The 16,134-nt window shown below is 37.3% G+C and overlaps 2 protein-coding genes across 3 annotated transcripts in view; one reads left to right on the top strand and one right to left on the bottom strand.

Annotated features, from left to right (window-relative positions):
- Positions 1-476: 476 nt before the first annotated feature.
- Positions 477-6,000, bottom strand: polr2l (RNA polymerase II, I and III subunit L). 2 transcript variants are annotated; one of them, XR_003049692.1, is made up of 4 exons: positions 5,765-6,000; positions 2,163-4,954; positions 1,110-1,214; positions 477-776 (listed from the first exon to the last, which is right to left on the bottom strand). XR_003049692.1 is itself a non-coding variant. In XM_017032421.2 (3 exons), the coding sequence occupies exons 2-3, from the start codon at positions 1,202-1,204 to the stop codon at positions 668-670; spliced, it is 204 nt and encodes a 67-aa protein (XP_016887910.1). In that variant the 5' UTR covers positions 1,205-1,214; positions 2,163-2,318; the 3' UTR covers positions 477-667. The 2 variants fall into 2 exon arrangements, 1 of the variants encoding a protein (XP_016887910.1); XM_017032421.2 differs by lacking the exon at positions 5,765-6,000 and having other exon boundaries at positions 2,163-2,318.
- Positions 6,001-8,246: 2,246 nt separating this feature from the next.
- The window catches only part of dagla (diacylglycerol lipase, alpha), a 29,787-nt gene continuing 21,899 nt past the window's right edge, over positions 8,247-16,134 (top strand). The window contains exon 1 of the mRNA XM_008310072.3: positions 8,247-9,439. The gene's annotated coding sequence lies outside the window, so the exon portion shown is untranslated. The remainder of the gene's footprint in view (positions 9,440-16,134) is intronic.

The raw sequence follows: 16,134 nt of genomic DNA, 5'->3' as shown, positions 1-16,134 counted from the left end.
TCATGATGATAACTATTTAGGTAAAGATTAATATGATCATTATTTAAAATGGTTTCTCATTTACTCTGGCAAAACATTGCATTTATTGAACATAATCAAAAGGAAATGTAATATTTCCTGTATACTTTCCTTTTGACCTCCCCCTAAATAACTGTAATGTTCTCATAAAAGTATCTTATTCAAATCTTACAAAAAAGTTTACACAATTAAATATAGTAAGCAATGTAACATTCTTCAAAAATATTTTGAATACAAATAAATTACTAAATTAAGAATCGAATACAGTGGAATGCTAGTGAATATTGCTATGAAAAAAATAGGATGTTTGGGTCATTATAGCCAAAACCATAATTAGTTTAAACTGTAGTTGGTGAGAGATTAGTCTTCGTCGTAATTTAAATTAGTTAAATTGGAGAGCCCTAATAAATGGTAACTACATTAAGGCAGCTTTTTTAGAGACAGTAGAAATTAGATTCTGTTAATCAGATCATTTTTGCTTTATTTAGAAAAAAAAAACACATTACAAAGATGCACACATTTACATGAAAGTCCATATGTCCCTGAAGTCTTTCTGACTGCCATTAGCCATCACACAATAAACATTAAATGAATGTTTCAAAGTAGCCACTTGAAGTCCATGTAGTTGTTGGAAGCAGGCAGACAAAAGTCACTTTTCTAGGGGTGCGTAGTTAAGTAATTTTTCAATAAGATCCACGTGAGAAAGGAGCATTCTCCGACAGCAGTATCTCTTCAGGCCCAGGGCGTCTAGAGCATCACTAAGGTAAAAGAGAAGGTACAGTTAGTACTAATGCCGTATGTAAACATCACTGAATAAATAAGTAAACAGTATGAAAGCGGCTTCATATAATGACGATGTAGCAGATTCTGGTAATTGTTACCCTTTTATGATCATATTATGGACTTACAACTAAGAGGCTTTTTATGGACACAGGTAAGATGTGTTAAGGTGGTAGGAAAGATGGTTATGGCACTGGCAACGTTATGAATGCTAACTATCAAAAATGTTAAGTAGATTAATCAAATACATTTTCTATTTTAAAGTTAGTAATTTGTAAAATGAATTATATGAATAAATGGCATGAACCTACCCTTCAGTATACTCAGCTTGGAGTAGACCCAGGTATGCTTCCCACTTATTGCCCACAATCTTGCCGCATGTGAAGCACCGGACAGGGATGATCATTGTTGAACACCTGGAGACAGAGTGCGTTGGTGGTTAAGACATCTGACATCATAAAATGTACTTAAATGTACAGAGGAGCTAGATACGAGCTTCCTGAAATACAAGTATTCCATGTTACAAGTCTGCAACTATTGCCAAGATTTTGCTCAGTGCTCAAGTGGGCTCCATTCTTCCACCTGAATTGATGATGTAGGAGTGATAAGGGATGAAGATTCACTGTTTAATCACATGTATATATAAATAAAATTCTTCTCCTATGCTTAGTGGCCCCAACACTGTCGCACTGTCTTGCTCACTGTCCCTTGCTCGGTTATTTTACCCATATGATAACAATAATATAAAATGTTATTAATTAGTATTTTATATTATCTTATATATTATCATTTGTTTATACCTATGTTTTGATGTTTAGATGGGCGGGGGGTTAACAGTATAATTCTGGAGGTCTTGAATGAATAAATTGATTTTCAGTTATTTTTAATGAGGAAAATTTTCTAGATGAGTGGATCGAGACACAAATGCTGTTGTAGAACAGACACTAATACCTAGGGGGTTTCTTATTATCTTTTTTCTTTTGTTTTCATAGCCATTTGCTGCCACCTAGCAGAAGAGTATTTGAATGTTCTGCCTTTCATGCTTTGAAGAGCAAAGAAAATTTACATGCAATAAAAAAGGTTTTCAGCCCAGTTAAGTGTCCAACACAGACTGAACAAACTTGTTAAAACACCTAATGACCTCTCTCAGCACAGTGTGCCTCGGCACAGTGGTTGGGAATTACTACTCTAGACTTACATGCAATTAATGTTTTGTTATTCTGATTTAGACCTAGCCACGAGTTAAGCACAGCAGCTAACTGCTAACTAATTTCAACCGCAAGTGACGCACTGCTACGCAAAATAATTTAACGTGAGACATGAGTAGCCAAACAACGCAAAAATTGTGCACTGAAGGGACTTACCTGCACCAGTATGTCTTTTCTAGTAAATTATAACAGCGACTAACGACAGCGTGTCGTCTAGAATTCTTTTGCAACTGTCAACTTCCGTTGTCTTGCGCTAACTTCCGCCGACATGGATCCGCCTGCAGAAAATTAACGTCACATCCGTCAAGGAATGGAAATCGCGGCTCTTCAAAATCAGTACCCCTCAAACAAAAACAGAACTGTTTTCTCTTCTTCCTAATGTTATTTACATGAAACTATTTACATAATAAGTACATAATTGTAGGAAAAATTCTTTCGTCACAGTTTTTGGTTGAAATTTAGTAATGGGACAATATATTTTGACCAGAATAACATTCTTTATCTTATTTCCATCTTGGTGCCTCTCCCTTTTTTTTCTTTTAACAACTCGTTTTTTTATTTTGTATTTGTTTTAGGGTTTTATTTTTTTAGAGAATACTCAGCCACCATAGTGTAAATTAATAGAATATTAAATAAATACAATAACATAATAATGTGATATTTTAATATGCCTTTGCATATTTACAAATTCCTAACTTAAATAATTTACCATCATGTTTGGCATTATGTAGGGGTGCATTTAGAAAATAAAAGAACATTTTGACCATGTATGGGCTATGTGGATTAACATGTCAAAGACCAAACAATGGAAGCAACTGTAACAAACTAATCAAAAGCAAATGTATGTCACACATGGTAAAGTATATTCACAGTACATTCTTATCCTTGTGACCTTAATTAATTATGTTATTTGAACACGACATAACAAACATGTTTGAATCAAAGAGATACTCACTTAGTCTGCATGGTTCACTGCCTTTAATAAATATTACATTACAGCCTGTCGTTAACATTTTGAGTGTTAGGGAGTGTGCATAAGGAAAATGTTTATATATATCAAAAATATATCACAACCATCATCATCACAGCCATCATGAACAACAACATTGCTGCTGTTTTCATTATAACCAGAAACACTACGATCTTTGACATTGTAATAAATACCAACAGTATTATCATAATTTCTAAAAATTTAACTTGCTACAGCACAGGTGCTAAATGATGCTTCCTATGTGAATTATTGCATTTATACGCTGTTGAATTTATGAAAGTCGGGTTTTTTTCTTTTTTTGGTACACTGTATAGTACAATATAAGGTGAAGTTTATATAAGATTCTCTCTATAGTGACAACGTTGGGATGTATTTAGGGTGTTCACTGGTGAATGAAGAATGTTCATAAAATATGTATTTTTGTAAATAAAATCTCAACAAAAGTCCTATTGAATGGAGTGAGAGTTGTCTTTGCTATCTACTTATACAACAGGAACATCTTCATAAAATGTACCTGTTAGTGGTCAATATTATGTGTAGCTGTACAGGTGAGGCTATGCAGCCAAATAATGGAGGCTGTATGACTTTTTTTTTTTTCATTTGAGAAAACTATACATAAGTATTTCTTCTACACTTGACTGTTACTGTAGTAGAGATGGAGGAAGCTCAGTAAGCTCATTGAAAACACAAACAGCTCCAGTGTTTTGGCAGCAGGTCATAAACCTGATACAGTACATTAACACAAATGGCTGCTAGGGCCAAGGAGCAAACAGAAAAAACAGCATGACTGCTGTGTATGGTGTAAGACATGAAAGGTTATTGATTTGATTATATAGGAATGAAAAATGCTCTTATTCTACAGTAAGACAAAACCACACAGGTATTCTTAGCAGCACAATATACATGTTATCTTTCCAACAGCTCCTCACACCACTGCATGATTATCATCTCTCGAGCGTCTCTCTTATAATGTCAAATTTAAAAAATAAACTGGACCATTTTTTGTTTTGGGGATATGTAAGAGCACAACTTTTTGGTCTACTAGTAAAAACGTGATCATGATTTTCAGTTGGATAAAATAGGTGCAATTTATAAGAATCCATATTTAACTGTCAAATCTGTAATTTCTCCTCTGAAAAAGTTAAACAAACCAAGTCTGATAGTCAGGCCATGTCCAAACATTTCAACATTTTGAATACAATATCTTTTAGCAAAGTGAACCAAGCATATTTATTGTGCAGGAATGTGTCAAATATTGAAAGACTATGTCAATATTTGTACGAACAGAATTAACCAAGATAAAATTGTTGCATAAGCTATATGCATAGGCATATGAGCATATGAGAGTTTTGGTTTTTGAACTTGATATAGTACATATTTTCCAAGGAGTTGATTATAATTATGAAGCCGTTTTGCAGCAACATGCATATGCTTTGGGTAAATGTGCTCATATACAGCCTTGATCAGCAATTTAATTTGTTTAAATGGTGGAAAGCAAACCTATAAAAGCCAAATGAAACCTTATTTGCACAGTGGCTACCCTCTCCCCTTCTGCACCATGGTAGTTCTTGAACCAATCCGCAGGACCTCTAATTTCTTCTTGCCAGTAGCAATGCTCCCAGCAAGATGGCTCCTGCTGCAATAATGGCACCACCAATGAGAAAGGGTTTCAAGTGTTCCAGGGAGTCTGTGCCAGAGGCTGCAGTCCCACCACCTGCTGCTGCAGCATCAGCGTCTGCTGCTCCATCCTGAGGAGGAAGAAGCTCAGGCTCAGGTGCGGCAGATGCAGGGTCGGTCTTGCGAGGGGCTGCTGGTTCTTTCTTCTCTGGTTTGGATGCCTTGGGTGCTGGAGTCCCAGACTTAGCTTTGGCTTCCATGGACTTAGAAACTGAGGTGTGGTCTGGTCAGTAGTAGTTGGTCACCAGTCTTTCTGTAAGGTCAGCTCTGTGCTGCTTTGCTTTGATTTAAAAAAAAGAGAGAGAGAGAGAGACACCAATAGTCACAGATTATACTTCTAAATCAGACCTAATCATTTTGTGCGTTGTAGGATGCAGAGTCATATCAAGGAAAGTGCTAATATCCACTGTAGAGCAGTGAGGCAGACCTATGGCAATGGGCCTTAAGTGTGACCTTGGAAAAAGATGGCTTGATTAAAGCACTGCGAAGGACAACAAATGTTTATTTCTTTAGCAGTTACTGTGACGACATCCTTGTAATTCAAGGCTTTAAATCTATTACCCATATTCAACGACTTTTTATAGTTTGAGGATGCACAAACAGAATGTTAGAGCAGCTTCCTGTATAAGGCTTTTTGGGATAAGCTGTTTTGTGATCGACAAAAGATACTGCAACTGCAGAGCTGACTCATACACCGTCTAAATGTTTTTTGTTTGTTTTTTTTAATCTGGACAACACCTTATCCAGGAGCAATAGCAAAAATGTAACATTTTTCCTCTCTGTTCAGCCACTTTAATGTTTATAAATTATATGTCCTCTCTGTTCAGCCACTTTAATGTTTTATAAATTATATGCCTGCAAGTATGACTGCAAAACAGGATGGAGAAGAAAAATAAAGTTACACAATAACTGTGAAAACAAGGTAAAATTTATATTAAAAAATGTGGTAAGACAAGTAACTAATGATAAAAAAAAGTAAATGCATCACATGAGCATGCATGTTAAAGGATATACGATGGACACACATCTAAAACGACACCTTTTTATTTCCTGCAGTAATTAAATGAGATGATATACGAACATTACATACCTCTCCAACAGTCTGTCCAATACTGACGGCAAGGATATCACCTGGAGGGGAAATCACAATAGTCTCTGAAAGACACAGTGTCCTTAATACAGGAAAATGGGGGATAGCGGAGAGATGGAGGACACTGGAAGAAGGAGGAAGGAGAATGGGAGGGAGAGGAGAGGCTGGGATGTACCAAGTGCTAAAGATGAAGGGGGTAGTCCTTCTGAATTTATTATACTCTAGATACAGGTTTCTGAAGTAAGGATTATTATTTATTGTTAACAGTATTCCTGATAATGTTAGCCGAGTACATTAACTGCAGTCGCTTAAAATATCTATGAGTTTAACTTTTATAACTGCATTTAACTATACGGCTGTCACTCTTATTTTATCATAATACCAAATATTTACAACTGCATGTGCGACTTAATATAAACCTGCATTTACTAGAATATTTGTCAGGTGAGATGAGCTGGTATTAAATGTATTTATAAATAACTGTATTTTATTTCTTAACAATTAAAGAATTACTGGGAAGTTTAATCATGATTAATCAATATTCCAAATAATCATGATTAATCCAAATAATTCAACATTATAACACTATAAATGTTATTATAAGTATGGAAGTATATATTCTGTACAGTGCTGGAACACAAGGATAAATAACATACAACAACAACAACAACAACAACAACAAATAAGCATGTTGGTCTTATATAGGAAGAGAAATCTATCTGCTTCAAAGCATCCCATGTATATAAAAGTGCTGTAAAATGACATTATAGACATAGAAATATGCAATGTTTTTCCTTCTTCAATTTTTTTTAATGTTCGCAACCTTGACATAAACACTAACAAAAACCTGTTGCAGTTAACACATCTATTGCAGTCATCACTGCATCTATTTTCAGACTTGCGATCTATGTCATACAACCCTTGGCCCTGGGGTAAGCAGGCTTTAAAAGAGTTCTAGGTAAATGAGATCACAGTTATTAGGCGTTTTCAGCACGGTTCCTTAGCGTCTTGACTTCACTTCAGCTAGTTGCAATGCATTCTTTGTAAAATGACTGTATACATTCCCATGTGCATTTTCCCTGACGCCACACAGATTAATTTACGCCCAGTGTACGACCAACCAAAGAGGAAAGCAGCGGGTCAAGATAGTTATCGGTTAGGTGTCAGGCGATAACCACACAATTTTATACATGAAAACGAAGCATGTGGTCAGTAGTTCTTACCGCTTTGCGACATTTGTGTGGTTACCGGAAGTTACTCAGAAGTATACGTGGTGATTTGTAACACCCAATAGCCTCAGCTGTATACCCTCAACTTGTGTATATTACAAAAAGTGGGGGGCATCTTTTTTTTTACAAGACTCACTCTCTAAGTCTCCTACAAAATCCCTATCTTACATGTATTATATTCACTTGGATATATTTTCTAAAACCTCTTAGCTGCAATGTATGCAAATCTTTTTTTTTTACGCCACTCACCTGTGAAGGAAGGAAGAAAAGTGAACTACTTGTCATTGTGACACAGCACACCACTGCACACAACCATGCTCAGAGCACCTCAGTGGTAACTTGGCAGCTGGTGGACTCGAACCTGAAGCCTTCCAGACCTAAGTCCGCTTCCTTAACCACTAAGTCACCACACTGCCCACTGCCCCCTGCAATACACAATTTACATATATATCTCATTCACCACATTCCTGTGTGTTTAACAACATAAAGAAACCTGTTTTATTGTCAAAAGCAGTTTTAAAGTAGACAACTGGACTCTGGACTGACCACTTTACTTGTCATCACTTTGGGGTAGATAAATACCTGGAAACTCTCCACCAGAAAACTAGAACTGATAAAGCCTCTTGGATGAGAGGTAAAACATCTTCAACTTACTTGAGGTGACTGCTGATGCCTACTCTAAAACTGCTTTTGAGATCATTATTTAAATCATTATATTATTAAACACTTGTGAATTTTCTGAAAACAAGCCAGTTTTTTTAACAAAACAAAACTGTATTTCACATATTTTATGCAACTCGCCTCTGTTTTCACACAAATCACCTGTATTTTTTAACACTTAAACACATTTAGCACTGGTGCCTCACAGTAAGAAGGTCACATGTTCACACCCTGGTCCAGGCAGATGGCCAGTCTATGGGAAGGGTGTATGTTCTCTCCATGTGTGCGTGGGTACATTCTAGTTTCATCACACATTTTGCAGACTTGAAGTTTTGAAAAGTAAACCCTTCTGTATCATCATAAATGTATCATAATAAATATGCGTTTGAATGTCTCTTGGGTGAATTAGTGTAGGGATATTTTAGCAATACCCTTTACTAATGCACCAATGCATTTAATGTGTGGTTTTAAACAGTGGCAATACAATTTGGAAATTATTCTATTGTTGTTGTAGGTTTGTTCCCAGAGGAGTAGGAGCGAGAGAGGGAGGACAGTAAAGACAGTATAGACTGAAACCTGTAAATGCCCACATTAATGATCTGTACAATGATTTTTATTTAGCCATTTAGTATCTAGACTATATAAAATGTAGTAAAATACTAAGTACATTGTATACATACATGTATATAATTCCATATAGTATATATGGCTACATACGTTTTTTTGACATTCGAAAAACGATGTTTCTTAAAATCATCCCTTTTTTTCGGTGGGTGTGCTGCGTTCGGTAGCTCTTATACCGTATATGCCTTTGGGTATATACCAAACAGCGCATGCGCGGTGTCACAACCTCGCTCAATCAAATATCACTGATTTCTTTTGGATAAGTCAAGAGTTGCATTATACATCATTGAATAATTCCATTAAATGAACAGCTCATACAACAATCAAACACAAAACACACGTTTGGTCTCAACAACTCTCTGTTTTTTAAATGTATTATTTATATTTTCCTTGGGTGTCTCCACAAAGGGAAGCGACAGCAGCCTCTCGAAAAAACACTCCTCTCTCTGAACGTCATTCCTTGGTATTCCCAAAACACCAGTGGCGCTCTTCACAGCAGGATCCATCAAGTAAAATTGTCTTCCGTTTATAAAAAGCAGCCAGGTTACCGCTTTAAGTTGTCATACACGGGAAAATAATCAATCCATACTTATTTTATTTTCCTATGGGGAGCAATGTCCGGGGGAGGGGCAAGCGGCTACCCGTGAAATGCTTCTTTTCGTTTAGCTGCTGTTGGCGTTAGGATTCGGGAATCCTATTCGACTAGTGGCTCAGTCAAGCTACGGACCGAAAACCAACCAAAAGACTTGTCGTTTGGATAAGAAACAGCTCTGGAATTCGACAGGAAGACGTGAGAATGCGCCTCTGTCACTGACGCGGCGCCGCTGAAGACGTGTTGCAGTTAATGGGAGAACAGCCGCCAGGCATCCAGCGGTTTTAAAACCAGTGTCGTTAATTTACTACGCCGTGTGTGTCAGTGCATGGTTCTGACACTAGCGGATAACAGCGGAGCAACGTTTTCGGCTGTGACTCCATTCATCCGTCAGTTGATACAATGACGCCCGCACGTTTATCTTAAAATCATCGCTTCATGAATTCTCTCCCCACCACTGTTCGTCAGTGTCGGGGAGAGCGAGGCTGAGGCGAGTCGTGCAGTCGACGGCTATGGGAGAACGAGTGGAGCCGATGCAGTGGATCTTGGCAAGGCATCGTCAAAACACAGGTGAGCATCGGCAGCCGATGGGCTGATTAAAATCCTTCAGCACATAGGTGGGATAGGCGGTTAGATTCAGACCGCTCCAGATGTAACTGTGTTATCTGGACTTTTAAATGTTACCTCATATTTTGATTATGTCAGAGAGGCCACATCTGTATTAGCAAGGCCTGCAGGATGTCACCTTTTAGCAGCTGTGCAGAATGAACGCGATCGGTCACCGTGTGGCCCCAGTGATCGACCTGTTGGAATCACATGACCGAGGGCTGTTGCATGTATCCTTACCGGTCATTTTTAGATACACCTGTTTCATGAAAACAGCTGACTGACCAGTCGCATGGATTCAAGGCATATGGACACACTGAAGTCAAAACTAAGCAGCAGAAAGCACAAGACGGGTGATTTAGGTTCAAACAGCATGCTGGTGATGTCAGAACTGCAGGAGTGACTATATAAAGGTTCAGTGTGAAAGTGTTAGATAAAAAAAAGATGTAATTTCATATAATTGTGCAGATGTTTTTCTCTGTTTATCAGAGAAAGTGCAATGTGTTATTTGTATTTACCTTAAATTAGCCATATTTGATCGATCCCTGTGTTTTTGAAATGTTTCCCTTCATGCCTGTGTTTTACCAATTACTAAAAGCTGCTATATATTGTGCTTGTATTGTATTGTATAATGTGTGGACTGTCATACTGGGGTTGTCACACACTTGAAAAGAATGGTCCAGAAGAGAGGACATGTCCGCTGATGGGTGGTCCTCAATGGGAATCAACTTGTTGATGCCAGAGGTCAAATAACCATTTCTCATCGTCAATTCATGGAACATGGCAAGCCCGTTGGTGTATCATTTACAGCAACAATATCACAATATCTTCTCAAGGTCTAAAGAGGGACCTGCTACATTTTGCCTTGTCTATTCAAAAATGGACAAAAGGAGATGAGAGATATAAGGTCCGACTGGCTCTGTTTTGATTTCTGCTGCCACATTATGAAGGTTTGTTAAGATGAAGAATAAACCACAGGAAAGCAGCAGGCCACTTTGCCATCTAATAGTCTTTCATGCTGTTGTCTTTTCTTCCATTATTTCAGCCCTTTAGTGCCAGTTGGCAAATGCTTATATGCCACATTAGTCCTGAGTATTGTTGCTGATCATATCTGCTTTTGGAGACCGCATTGTTTGAAATCTACTTTGAGCATAATATCACACCCAAATAGAGCCGACCATCTCCGACAAACAGATGTTGGCTTGGCAGGATTGTGATATTTAACTTATTTGTTATTGTACATCTTATTTGGAAGATGGAATTCCATCATCACTAAGTGTGTCTGACTGAGTCATTATGAAGGATATATGCACATACAGTTAAATATTATCCTCAGGTGAATCGTCGGATATCCACAGATGATTCCATAATGTGAGCAGAAAAGAGTGCATGACATTTCACACAGAGAAGAAATATTAGAAGACTAACTAAACCATCATTAAAAATGTAAACAAGACAATGTTCCTGAGTGTCTTCCTGATAAACTGTATTATGCTGAAGAGTTGTTTTTTATTGTCTCATATGCTAAACACCATAGATATAACAAAGAGATACAGGGTGAAAGCAAGTATATTAGTATATCACAGGTATGCATACCCTTTTGTTAATAAAATATGACAGGTAATATCTGAATAGGTGAAGCAAAAGCAGCAACATCAAGGTCAAAAGTACAATTCGGTATTCAAAAAAGCAGACTTCAGAAAAAGTAAAAGCTGCCTGTATCACTTGTCCTCTGTGTCAAAGCTGATGGAACTGGATATTATTTTACTGACTGTTGAAGTGGGAGTAGTATTGTCTTAGTTGAGTCAGTAGTTATTTAACTAAATAATGGGAACTACTATGCATTTTTGTGTCTTGTACAGTAGTAAAACAGAGGAGGAGATTCAGCATAAATGAACCAATAAACAAAAGTTGGTAAAGTCAGAGTTGAAATATAGCGTAATAAATTATTAAATCATTATATATTCCAAGGCATACAGTTAGCCATTACATAATTAAAAATTGATGTAATGTGCGAACTTTATTTCTCAGGTTCTGGTCAGAGCCAGTGCAGCTGAGATCTGGGATGGCTGAAGCTGAGAGATGTCTTTTTTTGTTTTTGTTACGTCTGAAAGTAGAGCAATGCAGTAGTCAAGTCTGCATGTTTAAATGCGTGTATTGCTTTCATTGGTTGGAAAGAGATATGGGCATGCTTTGCCTATGTGTGAATAAGGTTTATATATGTTTCCATCTTGAAACATTTATCAGTGGATTTGTGCCAGTGCTTATAATGTATTTACATAGATTCTGGAGTTTGTTGTTATTATAAAATATAAATGTTGTCTAAAACACTGTTAAATGGAATTAGGGTTGACTTTGTGTATTCAGGAGACAGCATTGTACATCTCTGTGGCATCAGTGGTAATTCATCATGGAGATTCTAATGATGCTGACGGTGTTACTAAAAGCACCACAATAAACCTTTATGGTCCTCAAATATTGTTTTTAGTCACAGCCTAGTAACTGGAAACTACTGGGGAAACTTCCATCAAAGCCTAGAACTGGTGTTACTGCTACGTTTAGGTTTCATTCTGGTCAAATACAGTTTGATAGAGATGTGTATAGATAGAAAAGAAATTAATACAACTCCCTCACTTCCTCCTGCGATCCCTCACTACCTTAAGCAGTGCTTAGTACTGTGGATTGCTCAGATTAGATTTCTTTATTATTTCCCCTTATGTATACTCTAAATATAACTATAATATATTGATTGTTTAACATCAGCTATTTGCACAGAACGTCTGAAGAAAATCAAACCCCCCTTTCTTCCGTAAATTGTTTTATAAATGCATCATGTTGTAATTTTTCTCCGTATCTCATGAGACCTGATGAACGGATCTGTGCATAATTGTGGCAGCAGCACAGGTTGGCAGAGCACATATGTTAGCACCTCAGTACATAAACAAAACAGTGCACACGCAAACACTTTGCACAGAAGCTGCAGAGGACATACTACCACATCCACTGAAAGGAGAGAAAATCGAGTGGGAAGAGGTGAAAGGGATTGAGTAGGTGGCAGTGGGAGAAAAAGATGGAGAAAGAGGCAGAGGGAGAGTAGGAGTGAGTGGCACATGGCTTTCAGTCTAAAAAAAGATGAGCAACATGAAACCAAAACCAGAAACCGGATTAGCTAGATAAAAATTAAAAGAGGGGGCAGCAAAGGCCAAAAAAGGAAATGTAGATTTTCTTTTTGCATGAAAAATGGTGCAGATTCAAACACTTGATCTCATAACTGCTCTTTAATATAAATAGTGGATGAGTGTGTGGGTAGAAGGAGAAAACATGAAGATGGGAATGCAAGATGAGGAATGCAGAGGTTGAAGTAGAGACAGGACAGGGTGAGATTTCTTCAGGTCCTCAGGGAGCTGTTGTAGTGTAACAGCACAGTTGGATTTGGTTCTACTGAAGAAGGCAGAAACCCAGCCCAAGGATCTGACAAATAGCAGACAGAACCTTGCTGTGATCAGCAGGTAACAATGTCCCAGACATGAAAAGAAACTGCAACGATTAGATGTATGGCAAAGAGCAGAGATATGGAACTGTACTGCAGTAATACCATCATGTCAGTGCAGTGTAACCTCAGCAACTTGTGCTGCCGCCGCCAGTGTCCTGTTTGTCCAGGATTATGTTTAACCTCTCCTCAGATGTCAGGTCAAACATATCCTTTTTTCTGTCCTTCTAACATTTCTTTCATGTTAATTCCTATTGATCCTTCCACCTTGGGTGATGCAACAAAGATCTTTGTTTGAGAACCTGTGTTTAAAGAGGCCCACCATCAATTTGTGCAATATTTGAATAAAACGTTTTTGTGATCATAACCTTTATACTGTTTTAGAATCGCTTTGAGTGGAGATGCTTATGGACCAGAGTAAATCCATCGGTTAATCTCATAATGTTATTATTATTATTATTATTATTATTATTATTATTTTATGTAGAAGATACTTTTATTAATCCACTCAAACCAGTCTTAATCTGGTTTGTCAGCCCTTTGTCAGGTGGGTTGGACTTTACGTCATCTCAAAAAGTGATTATTGATTAATTTGTTTATTGAGGACTATGGAGGACATTCCAGTCATCCTTAGGTGGCTGCATCGACTCCAGCTTGAAGGACAAAGATTTTGGGGCAGTGGTGACTTAGTGGTTAAGGAAGCGGACTTGGGTCTGGAAGGCTTCAGGTTCGAGTCCACCAGCTGCCAAGTTACCACTGAGGTGCTCTGAGCAGGGCACCGTCACACACTGCTCCCGGGTGCTTAAAGCTGCCCAATGTTCACTTTGGTGATGGGTTAAAAGTAGTTCAAGAGTTAGTTGCAGTGTGGATTAATGGCAAGCTACACATCATAAATCAACCAAATGGCTGTTCTTCTTCGGCAGAAGTTGGTTGGTGTGCGCTTTAGGACAGTGTTCTAAAACCATGGGCTACGTTGGTTTCTGAAAAGTGATTTTAGAAATTTGTGAGAATTTTATGATTGTTAATGGTCAAAAGAACAGCTTCTCTGTCCCTCTGTTTATCTCAGGAAATCACACAGACGCATAATGAAAACAAATTTTATAATATAAATAAAAATAGACACATTTATTTCAACCAACAGATGTTTTCTGGTTGTGAGATGTGATTACAAAATTAATTGTGATTACAAAATGCTTTGTAAATTATAGCTCACAACAAATCACATTTTTATCATATCAGTATTTGACAGAATAAGACCTAAATTTAAATGAATTTTTGGTGACATACAGTAGAGTAAACATGCATGTGAACTTTTAGAACAAAACTGTTCATTTTCCCTCTGTATTCATCTGTGCATGTGTCATGGACTACAACTACACATGTAGTAGATATAAGATATGCACAGAGGGTGTCCCTTAAATGTTCCTTGTCTTTACCTTAGTGTTTAACATTGCGTGACACACCTCAGTTGACATGGTATTTTGTTGAAAGGTTGTGTTTTACGCTGAAGATGAATCCTGCCCTTTACTAATAGCCCAAAACGTGTATTAATATTGATGACATTTTAATGTGGACGGTGCTTGCCTATAGCATAGTTAGTAAAGCGGTATAACATTATTATACTATGTACACAATACACTAATACATAGTTATCCCATTTTAAACATGAGAACATTTTCAATTAGACTAGTGTGTACTGTAATGATTATTGTTAAAAAAAATGGATTGTAACTGCAAAAGGGAACAGCACCCTTTTAATCTATTATTTAAATTTTCAATGAAACTAAAACAACAACATTTAATTTCATAGCTCAGATGACCAGAATACTAATCAGTAAGTAAATATAAATATTTAGTAACATGGTTTGATACAACTGATACATTTTTGTATTTTAATAGAAGAAGGCCCTACAAAGTTTTTTCATGATTAAATCCTTTTTAAGCACAACTGATACATTTTTGTATTTTAATAAAAGAAGGCCCTACAAAGTTTTTTCAATTTATGTCAACTTTATGCAATAGGGCAAGTTGCTGATACTAATACTAATGAGAGAAAAAAATTAATTGTATAAAGTAACTAAGATTGTTCATTTTTCAGGTTAAGAATCGGCATGATTAAATCCTTTTTAAGTTTCTGCGCCCTTACAAAATGACTTGGCGGGCTGGATATGGCCCCCCGGACCTTGAGTTTGACACTTGCAGTAAAAGGTTAGCTAGAAGAGAATAGTTGGACAATGGATAGTTTGTTTTGAAACGAGTTTGTAGGATGTATTCTGTTATGTTTGAAGTAGTAGAGCAAACATTTTCTTTAGTCATTAGAACAGTCCATGTGTCAAAGATGGAGAGATAACACTGATGTCACTGTCACAACCAAAAGGCCATGTTACAGTCCTGCCCAATGCTGCTGTAAAACAAGTACTGAAGACCAATGCCTCCTCAGATGGTCCTTGTCTTTAACTGTCTGTGTTACGTCCACTCCAATACCTTTTTGGTAAAACTGTACTTCAATTTTAAGATCAGTAAGTCGAGGTGAGTTTGAACTTTTATTGATGGTAATATTAGCAGCACTTTAGCCGGATGGACTGGATTGGATATCATTGTTCTGTGTTGCGCAATGCGTACAAATGTATTGCACATTTCAAACGATGCTGTGCTGCATGTCTGTGCTGTGCTGTTTGTTTCAATAAGTCTGTGTCAGAGACAAAGCCATAATGACAGTCGCAGAACCCTGCCATTGTTGTTAGCATCATTGTTATTGCGTCACGTGGTCACAGGCCTGCACCTGGCACACAGTAACACGTTGTGTGAGGCACAAAAGCATTGCTCATTTGCAGAAATATGTCAGGTTTCTTTTCACTAAACACACAGCGTCCATGTTACTACAAGCATTGGACAAGAGTTGAGTGGCGTTTGAATGACTCACCATTCTGCAGGAACCAAGTAATCATGGGCTCAGATCAGCAGTCAGAGGATAACCACTTTTCTACGGGATGTTTGATTCATGTTGTCATCTTTTTCTTAGATTGAATGTACTGTACATATTATACATGTTTCCTACAAATCTTTTTTTTAAGGAAAACTCTTATTAGAATTCAGGTTGGTGTTTACCCTGTAAGTACATGTGTCATTAACAGTCAATTATAGACACCTGGCCCTGCTGTATTCATTT

This window comes from Cynoglossus semilaevis, chromosome 5, assembly GCF_000523025.1.
Source record: "Cynoglossus semilaevis isolate Cse_v1.0 chromosome 5, Cse_v1.0, whole genome shotgun sequence".
Lineage (NCBI taxonomy): Eukaryota > Metazoa > Chordata > Actinopteri > Pleuronectiformes > Cynoglossidae > Cynoglossus > Cynoglossus semilaevis.
This window is presented reverse-complemented; position numbering and strand designations above follow the sequence as displayed.

Bases quoted from the DNA above. Each gene is read 5' to 3' on its own strand.
- polr2l (XM_017032421.2), bottom strand. From the start codon at position 1,204: ATGATCATCCCTGTCCGGTGCTTCACATGCGGCAAGATTGTGGGCAAT. The intron at 777-1,109 runs GTAGGTTCATGC...CTTTTACCTTAG, and splicing joins CAAGCTGAGTATACTGAAGG to TGATGCTCTAGACGCCCTGG.